At 37.6% G+C, this 16848-nt stretch overlaps 1 protein-coding gene and 1 long non-coding RNA gene across 3 annotated transcripts in view; one reads left to right on the forward strand and one right to left on the reverse strand.

Moving 5' to 3' along the window:
• Nucleotides 1-4921, forward strand: part of ADGRB3 (adhesion G protein-coupled receptor B3) — a 697706-nt gene extending 692785 nt beyond the window's left edge. The window contains exon 30 of the mRNA XM_040643606.1: nucleotides 4118-4921. Within this exon, the coding sequence (XP_040499540.1) occupies nucleotides 4118-4306 (189 nt within the window). The 3' untranslated portion in view covers nucleotides 4307-4921. The remainder of the gene's footprint in view (nucleotides 1-4117) is intronic.
• The window catches only part of LOC103657379, an 84641-nt gene that overhangs the window by 15731 nt on the left and 52062 nt on the right, over nucleotides 1-16848 (reverse strand). The window lies entirely within an intron of this gene.

The raw sequence follows: 16848 nt of genomic DNA on the forward strand, positions 1-16848 counted from the left end.
CCAATTTGGATGTTATTTATTTCCTTTTCTTGCCTAATTGCTTCAGCTAGGACATCCAGTACTGTATTGAATAAAAGTGTCAAGAGTGGGCATCTTTATCTTGTTCTTGATCTTAGGGGATAAAGCTTTCAGCTTTTCACCACTGAGTATAATGTTAGCTGTGGTCTTGACGTATCTATCTATTAAATCCATCTGGTTTAATGTATCATTTAAGGCTAATGTTAAACGTTCTGTCTGCATGATCTATCATTGATGTAAGTGAGGTGTTACAGCCCCCTAATGTAATTGTATCATTATCAATTTCTCCTTTTACATCTGCTGATAGATGCTTTATTCACTTATGTGCTTCTGGGTTGGGTGCATAAGTACAAATGTATATCTTCTTGCTGGATTGACCCCTGTACCATTATGTAATGCTCATTGTCTTTTATTAGTCTTTGTTTTAAAGTCTGTTTTTTCTGACTTAAGTATAGCTACCCCAGCTTTCTCTTGTATGAAACATCTTTTTTCATCCCTTCACTTTTAGTCTGTGTGTGCCCTTACAACTGAAGTGAGTCTCTTATAGGCAGCATATATGTGTGTCTTGTTTTCGTATCCATCCAGCCACTCTATCTTTTGATGGAAGAATTTAGTGCATTTACATTTAAAGTAATTATAGATAGGTATGTACTTATTGCCATTTTGTAATTTGTTTTCTGCTTGTTTTTGTGGTTCTTCTCTTTTCCTTTTGTCGTCTCTTGCTCTCTTCCTTTGTGGTTGATGCTTTGCTTTAATTTTATGTATTTACTGTAGGTTTTGGCATTGTTGTTACCTTGAAGTTTATATAGCTCAGCCTGTATATATGCCAATCTGTATTAAGTTGATAGCAAGTTAAGTTTGCATATATTCCAAAACTCTACATTTTAATCCCCCCTACATTTGATGCTTCTGATGTTACATTTCACATCTTTTATTTTGCGTATCCTGTTGTAGTCATCATTTTTACTACTTTTGTATTCTGGGTTGGGATTTTTGCTTTCAGCACTCTGAATACATCATGCCACTCCCTTCTAACCTGTAGTTTTTGCTGAAAAATCTGCCAATATACATAACAAGTTTTGTTTTTTGTGTTTTTTTCCTGCTGTTTTTAAGATTTTCTCTTTAACTTTTAATTATAGTGTGTCTTGGTTTGGATCTCTCTGGGTCTAATTTATTTGGAAAGCTCTAGGCTTTCCTCAACTCACAGGCCCATTTCTTTCTTCAGGTTCGGGAATTTTCAGCCATTGTTTTTTTCAAGTAAGTTTTCTGTCCCTTTCTCTCTCTCTCTTCTTCTGGGACCCCTAAGGATTGTTTTACTCACTGTTGTCCTGTGGGTCCCTTAAGTTATCTTCCCTTTATTTTTTTGTGTATGCAGTGCTCTGTTCGGCTGAGTTCTACTGGTAGGTGCAGTAGTCCTTTATCACTAAAGAACCATGGGCCTCAGACCTAAAGGGTGTCCAGACATTTAGGAACAATAGCAAAAACCACAGTACTACTGGGAATACCATGGGATGTCAGAGGAGATGAACAAGCCAACCTTATTGACACTCTGATGAAGTTTAAAATTAGCCATTTTAGTTCATGGATCCACAGTACTTGATCTTCAAAATATAAATGGAAAATCACAGCTGTTCAAACATAATGAAACCCCTATTTTCAAAGCAAATGAACAAATAATTTACATATCCTGAATCTTTTTAGGACTGAACTAATTCAACTTTTTCAAACGAAGGATTCCCACAAAGCTCCTTTAAGACACAGCCTTTGTCTGTCTAAGATGGATAAATCCTCTCCATGGCTTGATGCAGCAGAATTCACACCAGTGAACCTTACATTCAGTGATTGATGATTCAGGTCACTGTAGTGCCCTGAAATGTTCAACCATTCCCCATTGCCTACAAAATAAATTCCAAATTGAGTGGCCTGGCATACAATGTCCCTTATGATCTGGCTTTCAGTTCACCTTCTGCCTATTTATTCTATTCTTTTTCACTCCAACTAAAATAAATTGGCTATTTTTCTCAGTGTTGTCCCATCTGCATGCTCCCTGGATTTTTACTTCCCAGTATACATGCCTGTTCAGCCTCCAATCACATGTCTTTATGACCAAGCTCATTCTTCTATGACAATTCTAATATCACTTTTCTCAGAGAGCTCATTCTTCTATGACAATTCTAATATCACTTTTCTCAGAGAGGTCTACATGCTTTCCACAAAAGAAAGCCTTATCTCCACCCCTGTCTGTACCCCCATCAGCACTTTTACAGACACAGATATAACTATATATTTATACCTTCATATAACTATAAACAACTTCATAATAAGTATGACTACTACATAATGACCATTTATTAAATACTAGGTGTTATGCCAGGCCCCTTGACTTTTTTATTTTTGCAACTCCATAAGGTAGGTAGTCTGCACATTTTGCCAATTCCTTTGGCCCACAATACAAAGCATATCTTTGTTTTACAAATATTAAAGTCTAGGTTCAAAGAAATCAAGTAAACTGCTCAGAGTTACATTCACATAAAATGGAGCAACTAGAATTTGGACGTGCATATATCAGGCTTTAAATCTTATGCTTCCTCGCGAACCATGTTGGCTTGCCATCTGCTTCATCACTTTATCCTCCCTAGTGCCTAATATGATGCCCAATACAGAGGATCTGATAAATATTAGTTGAAGGGAGCAAGGAAGGAGGGGAAGGGAAGAGTTACAAGACAATATAGTTCATAAGACTTCTTTAGGATATTAGACTAAATCAAAATTAATCCCCTGCACATATCCTAAAGGCTAAAATTTTATCACGTCTTAAATATTAGCTATTATTGTTTTGGATGTCCTCATGATTAAGGCTAATAAGTGTTAAAAACATCTAACACATTGAGGATTTTAACAATCTAACTTCTAGTTATGGTATGTATTTCTATAGGTTGTCTCTCTTGTTTATCTATACTTGAGAGTGATTGATTTTTATTCTTTTCGATGGAACCCAGATAATAATTGCAGTACCTGTTTTACATTCCGCCTACTAATTAATTACAAGCAGTCGAAGGCTAGAATTTAGGGTTAAGGGGAAGGGATAAAGGACACATTCAACAATTATAGTAGCTTAAGTGTTTTTAGCTTAATTTGTTCTAAAGAGAATTCAGTCATGATTTTCTTGTTCTTTGAGGTCACTCAACATAGTCTATTCCATTCAGATTCCCTCCATTTTACAGAAATCTTTAAACACTTATTTAAAATAAATCAAGTTCACTGCTAAATCTAAGCAAATATCAAGCAATAGAAACTTTGAATAATGTCTACTCATGTTTATTGAGCCCCTACAACATGGAAGGTCTGGGTGGAGTCCTAATTAGACAGGTCTTGAATATTAAGTAGTAAGAGGATGTATACTATGGAATATAAGGAACGCTGGCTGGTAGACATTCTTTAAAATCCCTTATGCTGCTGGATATACTTTCCAAAAAGCTGTGCTCTTTGAAGCGAACAATGATTTTTGCTAAATTAGTGTGCTGCCCAAATACATAGAAAATTGTGGGGAATATACAGCAGAGAAAAAATAAGATTACTCAAGGGACATAGCATTTTAATGTTTTAAAAAGGATAATTTCTTAAAAACTAAAAGTTAATGAAATTCAGTTTTATGAAATATGGCCAGTTTGGGGACCGTTTTTATTATTACATAACATGCCCCATTACATATCTTCAAATTTTAACTCACCAAAGATTCTGCCAAAATACTTAAATTTTCTACATTTAGTCTTAGCAGGAACGCTTCTTTCTACCTGAGGTAGCTATACTGACATTTCCCAGGATACCCAAAACAAAACATCATCTACTCTGCCTTCCATAAATTATTCTTCTGATTGCTGGAAGATTTTAGGATAACATAAAGAAGGTGTTCATCAGTTTGTTCAGTGAAAGAAAACTAAAATCAAAACCATTTCCTGCAGCTGGCCACAATTTCAAATCATCTCTGAATCATATAAACTGGATTAAGGTCACAAACATGCTCTCTTCCTGGGAACTTCCAACAAGCGGTAATCCTCGTCATCAAATAATGACCCTCTTTCCCCTCTCTTCTCAACAGGAAAACCCAGCACCAAACAAGAATCCATGGGACACTTTCAAAAACCCCAGTGAATACCAACATTACACCACAATCAATGTCTTAGATACAGAGGCAAAGGACGCTTTGGAACTGAGGCCAGCAGAGTGGGAGAAGTGTCTGAATTTGCCTCTGGATGTGCAAGAGGGTGACTTTCAAACAGAAGTTTAACAATCAAAATGGACTGAGGTGGATATAAAACAATTTACTGCACTGACACTTAAGACTTGGGAAGCCTGACATTTCTATCTGGACAGTGTGACTATCCTATGTCAGGACCTTCATGTGCCAAATGTCAGTGGTGTTTGCATATGGTAACTTCTCACTAGTCAGGCTAGTGGAGAGAGGACCAGGTGTACAGTTCTGACCATCCTGTGTTGTAAGTACCCGTGGAATGGATTTGTAAGGTAATCTTTATAGATAAACCTCAAGCAACGATTCATGTTGTAACCGCTTCATATGGTTTAGTTTTCAAAAAACTTCACCATGAAGCACAATGTATATATTTATGCAGTTTTTAAAGTTTATAACAGTCTGTTTGGCCATTACTACACTTTTTACTTTATAATATAAAAGCAAAGTTTTTGTCATTAAATGAATGTTTGTTGAGCTACATTCTTCATTGCTTTAAATGCAATAAAGTAATAATCTCACTTTTATATGAATAATATATTTCACATCTTTATTATTGCAGTTTTCTCTAGAAAGCTCTGAGTGGCTTTCTCTGCTGCAACTGTGTATAAAATATTTAAAATGTTGTATGGTGTAAATAAACTTTTGTCTACATATCAGTTTTTTAGTGCATTTTATTTTGGATTTGTTGAACAGAAATTTACATATTTATAAAGTTTTTTTTTCAATACAGATGCTGAAAATGTATTCACAGTTTTAATAGCATACCGTTATTACTCCTTTGAGGCTAATGATTTCTCAAATGTAATAGGAGGTTTGTATAGTGCTTCTGTATTTTTTACTCAAGCACCCTTTGGAACAATGTACCATGTGAATGGGGCTTGTCAGAAATCTGCCATCATAGTCTTACATAAATATTATGGTTTTTTTCTATCTTGTGGCAAAAAGACAACTACTAGTAGAAAACAGTAAGTTGCCGTACATAAAATAATACAGGGAAAATGTTTATAAGTAACAAAGTCCATTGCATGTTTCACAAAAGAAACTACTTGTACTATAGTTCTTCATAGCGTACAAAAAAAATGAACTTATTCAGGATTTTTAAAAAATCTTATCTGTATATTCTCTAGCAGAAGGAAAAGGGAAGTGGATGTATTTGGTAGATGCTTTCTGGTTTGAAAAGTGGGAAGCCTGAGGTGAGCTGGTCCCTAGTGTCCTCTGTAGTGGAAAGCCACACCCGTGATGTCTCCTGCTTTCTCAAAGCCTCATTAATGGAAACATGGTGCAAAGGATTTCGGCAATTTTGTCATCCTTTTAATGGATGATGAGACTGTGTCTTTCAATCTAAGGGAAGTATAGGGAGTGGAAAGGAGATTAGGGTCTTCAAAACTCCTACAACGTTTATTTAGATTAGTTTGTTGTTAAACCTAAGCTGCATGATCTTGTGTGGACTGTCAGAAACTCAAGTGAGCTGGCTCCGGCGACCCATGACCTGGGGGACCCGGCCCTGCAGGCCGCGAGTCCAGGCAGAGACAAAGGTGCTTCACCACTCAGGTGCACCGCTAAGCTAGAGCCTTGAAAACCGCCCGCTCAGGCTGAACTGTCAGGTACTTCTAATGTTCTCCACGTAAAGATGTTAAAAATATATTTTTAACCAGATTTTAAAAATAAAAGCAACATCAGAATATAACATAACTAAGGAGTGATTTTTCTATAGAATAAACTTCATGCTAATTATAATGTAATTGTAATATTAAATGTTTATTAAATTTATAAGATGACTTTCCGGTGATAGGAATATTTAGTAAATTTTTCTCTCATTCTCTTTCTATATCCATGTATCTATAAATACATACATATGCACATATGTATGTATATGTGTGTGTATGTATATATGTATATATATACTTAACATGTTTATGTGTACATATACACATATATATATACATGCTTAGCTCCATCTCAGTAACTTATGGAGTGAATGAGAACCATGTAGGCAGTTTCCCATTTCAAACTGTAAAATCTTGACTAAAAAAAACCAAAAAAAACAAAAAAACCCTCAATAAGTATATATTCGAAAACATAAATTCTATGTTTAAAAACCAAATTCAATATATTAGACTAATATTTCTTGTAAAACTACAATAGTCACTGCCATAAAATGAAATCTTATATTTTTTTCACTTCTATTTTTCTCTAGTTCTAGTAACTCACTATCAGATTAATATATGAAAGCTAACCAGAAATTGCATACTTGAAAACGTTAGGGTAACTTTTTTGTTACTCTGAGAGGGGTGCCAAGTTGTAGTGGTGCTTTTCCTTTGTTTTTTAATCTATAAGGAAAACAATGCAGGCAGGAGAGTAAGTACCAAGGAATCATAATTTTAAGGAAGCTCTCATTTGAGTCCACGTCTTACAAGTTTCCACTACACGTGCACATACGCGTACTCTGCCAAAGCTGACTTGCAGCCGCCCCCTCCGACAGTCCTGGGCAGTTCTCTCTGAGCCCACTGCACTCACGACCCACCAAGAACTCTGTGCCCTTGGACTGGTAGTCCTTCCCCTCCCCCCACATCTACATTTTTATCTATGCTTCAAGGTCCACCTCATATTTGATCTTCACGAAGTTTTTCATGATTTTTCAAGCTAGATATAATTTCTCCTGTGAACTCTTATGGCAATGCTTCTGTACCTCTCTTAGGACTTTTAAAGAAAACTTCTACCTTGTTATTTATACACATTTCTGATATCCTCTGGTGGACTGTAAGTGCCTGGAGGGCAGGATTCATGTCTGATCCATTTTTGTATCTCTCGAGGGACCTAGCACAATAATGTTCACACAATAAATGTTTGTTGAATTATTTGTGGAATTTATTTTAGTATTGCTTACAGTCATGCATTTGCAGCAAGTCACACATTCAAAAGTGTTTACTGACTATTATGTATTTACTTGTTTGTTAGGAGAATATAGGACCTCTGTTTTAGGGAGCTCACAATCTACTAAAGATGGAAAATACAAATGTGAGAAATTATTTAAATATCATAAGCTCTTATTACCCTATATTGCCTTTTTGCCCTTAAGATTACCACATGAGGCAGAAATTAATTATCCTACAGAAATGGAGACTCAGAAGAGGTTAGGCAACCTAAGATCACCATAAGTAAATGACAGACCCAATATTAGAGCCCCCATCCTCTTCTACTCTGGGGTCATTCCCATGATACTGTGAAGTTTCTGCTGTTCCTTCTAGATTATTAAGTCCCCAGAGCAAATAACCATGAAGTTCACGGAGATGTTTTTCAGGCTAGTAGTAAGGCATTAAACTGAAAACATGCATCATCAGCGGCCACGGGGGTGGTGAGGCCAGTGGCTAATTGTAGCAGAAAAGCACGGCTGATGAAAATAGCGAGCAACGTTAAATAGATTTCGTCTGTCGTATACTGTGTGATTCTATTTGCAACACTTACCTTTCAAATTCTCTTCAAATGTAACTGCTGTTTCACTAGTTTTGTGATTACTTACACATAGGCAACAGGAGACAGAAGAGAGAGAGGCCAACCTGAATTTTCAGATTGGCTTCAGACACTCTAAAAACATATAGCCACATTTTTCAAAGTTGCAGTCAGTAAATCACTGCTTCAGAAAACTGAGTTGCAAATTTTAAATCATTCTCAGCTTCTTAGAAAATGTTTACTAGTTTTAGTTTTTTTCAAGTTATCTATGTCAAAATCAATTAAATTCGACATGTTTATATTACTTCATTGAAGAATATGAAAACAAATACGTCTCCAGCATGTCAGTCTGTACAGTTTTCTATGATGACAAAATCATCTTCCCCTGACGCACTTCTGTAGTTAAATTCGTAACTGAGGTAGTAACAGAACTGAGAATCCTAAAATGTTTGAAATAGAAGAAATCTTGTCAGCCAATGAAAATGGCAATTATATTCCGGGGCCAAAAAACAAATCCAGACTTAGGTAAGGAGAGACTTCATTTGAAAAAACTATTGCAATAGCACAAAGGGACTATCGCAACAGGAAGAACGCTCTAATTATAAAATCTATAAGCACCCCAGATGCCAGGCAGAAAGGGCTTTTCTTTCATAGGGAACAGTCAACAAGACTAGAAAGAACCAGATGTGGGAGAGTGAGGTGAGTAGACGGTGTGATAAGTAGGTGAACAGAAAGTGTCCTTGTAGCCAGCCAACTCTGGAAGAGATGGTTAGGGGAGATTGTTCAACCTTCCAGTGCTTAGCTAATCTCCCAATTCTCATTTAAACAACTCAGGATGGGCCAGAGTTCAGAGGCCTGGGGAAAAGCAAGACAACTAACTGAAGTTTGGTGAGGTTAAGTTAGCAAGTATTTTGTTCAGATTGGTCATTGGGGACAAATCATTCATTTATGAATTTCTGACACAAAGGATAGGAATTTCAAGCGTCCCTGTCTGACCTTGTCATAAATATACAAGAGGTTCACTGAGAGTCTTGCCGAATGTCAAAGGGTGGTTCCTTTGCAGTAAGTTGTTTTCCCAGAACACAAAAGGGTGTGGGGATTTCCTGACTATTGCTGTTTTCCAAGGGCATAGGGCTCAGGTAAAGTTCAACACCATCAGGGGAAGAAACTAAGCCTACTGGCATAAGACTGTTTCAAAAATTAATGTCCAGCCAGCAGTGGTTAATAGAAAGGATTTTCTAATATCAGACAATAGCTATGGCTTTTTTTTTTTTTTTAAGATTTATTCATCTGATAGAGCATGTGAGCAAGGAGAGAGGGAGAGAGAAAATCCTCAAGCAGATTCCTGCGGAGCAGAGAATTCATGCGGGGCTCAGTCACAGGACCCTGAGATCATGACCTGAGCCAAAAAGTCAAATGCTCAACCAACTGCGCCACCCAGGTGCCCCGACAATAGCCATAGCTCTTTGAACAAAAATAATTCCAAAGTGAAAATGGTAAATATTACAAGCTAGAGGAGAACACTTTATTTTCCTTAATCGGAGTTGACCAGTCCTCTCTTGGTTGGGATTCCTGCTTGTATATCTATACCACACACCGTGCCGGTCCCAGAGGCCAGGGGCCTAGAGTGAAGAAGACGCCTGTCTAAAGTTAAGCTGAGGGGAGTATTCTGACCTCCTTGGTCACAGGTAAATAGGTTGACATCTGAAAACCAGCGAAATTGATAAGACGCATCTATGAGTTAACCCACTAGAATCACCTGGCCGGATACATCTAGCATTTCTTACATAAAGACAAACTTCATGGTGAAAATGGTTCTTCTGATAGCAACCACCTATATAAAAGGCATAGAAGCCTTTTGACGGGTGTCTCTGAGTACAACTTCCTCCTCACCAAAACCACAGAACTCCAGTAAGAGGGCCAGCTAGCTTTCAATAACTAATTTTCAACCAAAGGAAAGAGTCACAAAGATTGAAATTGAAGGTCAGCATTTCAGTTCCTATTCTTTCAACCAGTTCAGAGTTTTGTCAACTTTCCAAATGAATGCCTAGCATTATCTAGTATCTCTTTTTCTCTCAAATCTAGAATTTCATTTCTAAAATTCATAGAGTATTTTATAGACACTGGAAGATAATTTTAGGTAGTAAGCATTTTGTGCTTTATTCTGAAGTAGAGTCAAGGTGTTTATTAAAATATATACAGCATTCAACAAATACTTATTTAGAACCAGTCACCATCTAGATATTGTATTAGGAGGTGATGATTCAACAGCGAACAAAATTTGATCCCTATTTTCAAGGGACTTAGCATCTTTGCGGACACACAGACCAACAAACAGAATTACAATAACTTGATGGATTTATAAGGAAAAGAAAAAAGAGCATGTAATGGGAATATTTGGAAAAGGCACTGATTATGTAAAAATTAATAAATTACTTAAAATGAGCAAAGACAATCAAGGTGACACAGAGACTAATTTAGTACCTGAAATGTATGCCTCAAGGTCCTAGACTCCTGTCTGGAGCTGTGCCAAATGATACCTCCTAGCTTCCCAATGACTAACATACACATAGAAACTGCAATTAGCTACACAGTTTGTAGTATGCCTAAGATAAAAGCCGTCATTTCCTCTACAGAAGCAGAAGACCAACCAAGAAGTGCCTCTCACAAAACCTCATGCTGAATTACATATTGAATTCTTCATCAACAACCTCCTTATAAAACCGCTGAGCCCTACAAAGGTATTTCTTATGTCCTTTGTGAAGGGCAGTGTGATGGTTAATTTATATCTCAACTTGACTAGATCACAGTATCTAGATATTGGTCAAACAGCAATCTAGGTGTCATTTTGAAGTATTTTTTAGGTGAGATTAACATTTAACTCCATAGACTGAGTAAAGCATATTTCACTCCATAATGTGGGTGGTTAGGCTCACAAAATCAGCTGATTGCATTAAGAGAAAAAGGATGATGTTCCCCAAGGAAAAAGAAATTCTTCCTCCATACTCTCTTCAGACTCGAGCTGCAACAACAGCTTTTCCATGGGTGTCCAGCTGCTAGCCTGCCCTCCAGATTTCAGACTTGCCAGGCCCACAATCACATGATTCAGTTCCTTAAAATAAATCTGTGTGTACACACACACACACATACACACACACACACACACACGCCATTGGTTCTGCTTCTTTGGAGAACCCTAATACAAGTAAATACTTAATACCCAAATATAATCACCAAAACCACTTTTTCAAGAGCCAAAGCTGTTCTTCAAGTACAAAGCTATCCCATGATCGGGCTGAATAGAAAAAAGAAAGAAAGAAAAGAAAAGGATAACGCTGTACTTCAAGAAATGACCCATGAATATGATTTCTCAAAACAGAGGTTTTGGTAATAATTTTAAGCTCTTCTGAGTGCTTATAAATATTTATAAATATTCACTTAATTCCCAAAATTAGCCTATAAAGCAAGTCATATCATTCTTTCCATTTTACAAATAAAGAAACTGAGGTCCATAACTTTGCCAATATCACACAAGGCAGTAAATGGCAGAGCCAAGATTCATCCTCGCAGTTTAGCCCCCGAGTCTAAACTCCGAATAATTCTGCTGAAAACTGAATCGTTTTTTGGCAGCAGAAAGTTCAAGGTTAAACTCACTGGCAAGTATTTGGGATGAAATAAGGGCAGATCTGTAGGATGAAGGAGAGAAGGATGGGTATCCAGAGGACCACCCCCCCCCCCCGCCCCGCACAGAATAGTACTGAGAAAGAACCACCGAGAACTTGCTCAAAACAGAGTGAGGTTTGGTTCAACACAAGGGCGTATGAGAGGCTGAGATCCCAAAGTTCTGCATCATAGGACACCAAAATGATGACTTTTGTTTAGAGAATATTATCAATTGGTTATTGAACCATATCATGTTCATGGAAGTATTTTTTTTAAGTTTGGTGTGTATGGAAAAAAACCTAACTTTGATGTGATTTAATTTTCCAGTGATTTGTATAGGATAAACTGGCTTCAAAATATAACCCAAGGTAACAAATAAGTATTAATAAGTCAATTAGATATTTACTAAAAATTGCAATTAGGGCTTTGTGCATTTAAAGTCATGCTTGCATATAATGATCACATCAGAGGTTGACATATCACTTAACAGCCATATTATTTCATGATCATAAAGTGATATTATGAGGAGTTTCTACAGGAGATTAATTATATCTTTCTGTTCTGTAAGTTGGGGAGCGATGGTAAGATACCCAATTCAGCAGGAAGTGGTATCAATTCATTAATGTGAAGAAGCATCTAGGACACAGCCTGGTATTGTCCCATAGTAAATTCTCTGATCTTTGGAAAGACAATTACCACAAATTTTGACTCTCAAGGTAAAATTAAGACACAGGTTATGTATAAGCATCATTAGCCAGGGAATCGTAAAGGTAAATAAAAGCTACAGGTAGTCTTAGGATTTATGTTTTTATCCCCTCACTGAATTCCCGTCAAAGTGAAAAAGAGCATAACAGCCATCAAAGGAAGATTAGCTGTGTGTCCAAAACTTACGAGAATTCTCTCGAATATTGGCCCAAGACCAGGCTTGTGATGTTTTTCTGTGTAGCAAACTGTCATAAATTTTGGACAAAATGTCTAGCAACTAATAGTTCTAATTATGGGAGGAATTGCATGCTGTTCTTAAAATAAATAACTTTCTTCAGCATTAACCCAGGGCAGGATTAATAATGATGGTGATACAAATGTCGAACTGGCCAGGTGTATTCACAGATATCGTTTCCTATCTTTAGAGATCTATAATGCATAGTTGTCATTTGAATTATATAACCAAACTAATTCGAATTAGCTTTAGATCTATTTCAGTACAAACTCTGACCATCTAATGTCTTTAAATAGGAAGTGCTAAGTACATGCCCAGTGATTCTCATGTCTGAGCCTGGGTGCTGGGGGATGGGGATGGTCCAGGGCTTTTACATGCTGGCTCTTTGCCAATTTTCCCTTTTTGGAAGCAGGGGAAATAGGGCACAGGAAGGAAGTGACCTTTTGCTGCCTAACCTTCCCAGTGACCCGAGGATCAGGAAAGCAGAACTAAGAATAGAGCGAATTCATGGCAGGGCCTCCTCTTCCCTCACAGTGCAGCCATCTCATCTCTTCAGAAGACAGAGTCAGCCGTCATCCTTCCCAAAAATCACTCTGGACAGATAACCTCCACCATCAAGCCGTTCTGAGGACTTTTCCTTGCTCTGTTTTAGGATTTGGGAGTGTAGCCAGCTTTCCGGCAACTATCCATTTCCTTTTCACTTACAGAGCTCCTTGGACCCAACCGGCGGACAGATTAGCCGTATCAAATGGCCCACTCGACCGAAGACGGGATAGAGCACTTCACTGGCACAATCTCATTCTCGGTCATTCGTCAGACGGGTGATAACTGGACCCACTCTTCCTCGCGGGGAGGTGCAAAGCTAAAGCATGCCACTTAGCCAGGCTTCGTACTGAAGCTCCCCAGTTACTCTCACTGTCCTGCACTGTTTTACCGCTCCGAGTCCTCACTTGCTGGGAAGCTCACTTGCCAAACTACCTTAAAGAAGGAAACGTGAAGGTGCCTGTGAAACTGTACTGAGGCCAACTGACACAGTGGTGCTTGGGATGGAACACCAGCCTCAGTGTGGGCTGAGTGCTTTTCTCTTGCCACCGAAAGGCACAGAGGAGCAGTCCAAAACAACCGCAGCAAATGGAGAGCCCTTCCTAGAAATCCATGCTATGGCCTCCTGAACAGCGACCAGGCATTTGTCATCAGCACAGTTTCTTTGATTGAGCACATCATTTATCTCATGAAAAACTTCATTAGGCTTTAAAAAATACATGAATTGTAATTAGGGTTGTGGTCTTTTTTTCTAAATCGTTTTTATGAAGGTATCAGAAGAGAATCATATCCTAGAGATGGTTTTGTGTATTTTTTAAAACGATAATTCTGTAAGTGCTTTTGTGGAATAGCCAAGAAATCGTTAATAACCACCCTGTATTCAGATTTCTGAGGAACCCAAGCAGAGACCCTCTGCCTATGTTTACCCGACATGTTTTCTGGGACGTCTCAGAGCTGAGGCTGCACATCTTTTCTGTTGACATCGACACTTATGACAACCGTGTGTTTATATAGCCGGATGCTAGCCCTTGTCCACAATTTCAAATGCTTCACTTCACCACAGCTGTGCAGAGACCTTCCCGACCCTCTCTTAATTAGTATAATTAACTTCCAATGTTATAATTCTAGCATGGTAGATATTTTTCAGGATTTATCATTTGACACTCAGAAAGAAAAATCTTTGAAAATTATTTTATTGTTAGAAGAAATCTTCTCCCTTTATGCATCTAAGAAAAGCTAGGAGGCATTTACAGGCATCTGCCTTGTTCCACATCACATTCGGGCAAAATTGTGTATGTTCATATATCCTCTGGTCAAGCAAGGGCTGCCCCAGAAATACTTGCTATGTTGAGGGCGAAGGAGGCTGAGAAATCCATGTTACTTCTTACGACCACAGATGCAGAAATCGAAGTCATTTAGAAATGACTCCCTTTTTCCTAAGTTTCCACTTACACTTACGTAAGCCTAGGTATTTCAAATTTCTACGTATCAAAGTTTTTCTGATAAAAAAAAATTTATAAAAAGTCAAGTGGAAAAGAAAAGTTCAAAAATATAAATTAGAGAGTGAATATCCATTTACTACTCTGTATGGTCATCACTGTTTTCAGCAATAAATAGATTAAAAACATGGTCAATATTTTTAGCAGTTGGTGGATGGGGGGTGGAGAGAAAGAGGGGCAGGGAGAGGGTAAAAGAGAGGGAGAATGAAAATGAGAACTGATAGGTAAACTGAGAGAAATACAAAGGCATATGTAGAAAGCAATTTGCAGACGAGGAAACAAACGTGTGCCTCTCTGCTAGTCAAAGGCATGTAAGACTCATGGGGATTATAAAGTCTAGTCTCTGGGGAAAACACTGTGCAAGAAAGAAAGGCCAGGAAGCGTTTTAAATGGAGTGAATGGCAAGGCATGGCAGACATTGAAAGGGAAAGAAACGTAGGTAAGTGATGGAGATGCAGATGAGATATGGAGAGACCAACAGGATTATTCAGCCACAGGGGTGCTTTGTAAAGACTGGTTTCCAGAGATTTTCCAGCCGTGTTCGGTTGTTGCTGTGAACAGCGAAGCTTAATTTTTTTCCCAATACAGGTTTTTTTACCTACGTGTCTAGGGAAGTTGGATCTCCAGTAAATGGTTTAAATCACGGGGGAAATATATTTATGGTACCACAGAAATATTGTAACCAGAGAAACGAATGCTGTTTTTTAATCAGCTTAAAGCCCATTTTTCTATTTTACCAAAGTACTGATAAAGATTAAGAGGAAGATTCCTGAACTTCAGGAGCTCATTCAGCTTCAGCTATTGAGTGGTGGTAAAAACAAATGCTAACTCATCCCAGAGCTCCAAACGAACAACTGTTCTGATTTCTTACGGTTAAAAGATGAAAATCTATCAGATAAGAAAATGTGGCAGAGGAGACGAAAATAAGATGAGGGAAAGCAGGGGGAGGCATTTGTTCATGGACATAATTATTTTTCTAGTTGTACAGGAAGTAGGACAGCAGAGTAGGACTGTTAATAACTTCACTACCTGAAGGACAGAGTGTTGAATCTGATGTCTTGAGGTCTACTTGAACTTAAAGAGTCTGTGATTTCAATGAAAGATTTTGACCCAGAAAATGTAGAATACTGGGATTAGTCATATTAGTAAAATATATGAAGATAATATTGGGGAAATATATGTCAGTAAAGAAGCCAGGTGATTCTGTATTTCATGGCAGAAGTTTCTGGAACATGAATCCCTCTTCCTGGATGCCACCTTATTACTAGCCCATGGCCTGTAAGTGATATGAAAGTGTTCCATGCTTCTGTCTGAGGGGAGAAGTTCATGCCTTGTTTTACTATTTGATAAGGAAAACTTTGAAAATTTATATTTTTTGCTTTTATATTTTTAGCGAATTGTTTTGTTTTAAATTTGAGTATAGTTGACATACAATGTTACATTAGTTTCAGGTGTACAACTTAGCGATTTGACAAGTTTATACATTATCCTATGTTCGCCATAAGTATAGCTACTATCTGTCCCACTATATACACATCAACAAAAGGACAAAAATCATGACAATCTCAGTAGATGCAGAAAAAGCATTTAACAAGATTCAACATCCATTCATGACAACAACTCTTAAAGTGGGATTAGAAGAAATATACCTCAAAATCATAAAGGCCATATATGAAAAACCAACAGCTAACATCATGCTCTAGATGAAGAACTATGAGCTTTTCTTCTACGATGAGGAACAAGAGAAGAAGGTCTACTCTCACCACGTTTATTCAACATAGTACTGGAAGTCCTGGCCACAGCAATCAGTCAAGAAAAAAATAATAGGCATCCATATTGGTAAAAAGAGGTTAAACTGTCACTATTTGCAGACAACATGATACTATACATAGAAAATCCAAGACTCCACCAAAAAACTACTAAAATTAAGGAAATTTGTAGGCTACAAAATTAATACCCAGAAATCAATAAAACTGCTATTTAGTAATAATGAAGTAGCAGAACAGAAATTAAGAAAACAATCTCATTTACAATTACACCACAAGGAATACAATACCTAGGGGGGGGGGGTGCCTGGGTGGCTTAGTTGGTTATGCATCTGCCTTCGGCTCAGGTCATGACCCCAGGTTCCTAGGATTGAGCCCCGCGTTGGGCTCTCTGCTCAGTGGGGAGGCTGCTTCTCCCTCTACCTGATGCTCCCCCTGCCTGTGCTCGCTCTGCCAAATAAATAAATAAAAATCTTAAAAAAATAAACTTAATGAAAGAGGTGAAAGATCTATACTCTGAAAACTATAAAACACTGATGAAAGAAACTGAAGATGACAAAAATAGAAAGATATTCCATGCTCATGGACTGGAAGAATTAATATCGTTAAGATGTCCATATCACCCAAAGCAATCTACAGATTCAATGCAATTTCTATCAAAATACCAATAGTATTTTGCACAAAACCAGAACAAATAATACTAAAATTTGTACGGAA

Source organism: Ursus maritimus, unplaced genomic scaffold, assembly GCF_017311325.1.
Source record: "Ursus maritimus isolate PB19 unplaced genomic scaffold, ASM1731132v1 scaffold_29, whole genome shotgun sequence".
Classification (NCBI taxonomy): Eukaryota; Metazoa; Chordata; class Mammalia; order Carnivora; family Ursidae; genus Ursus; species Ursus maritimus.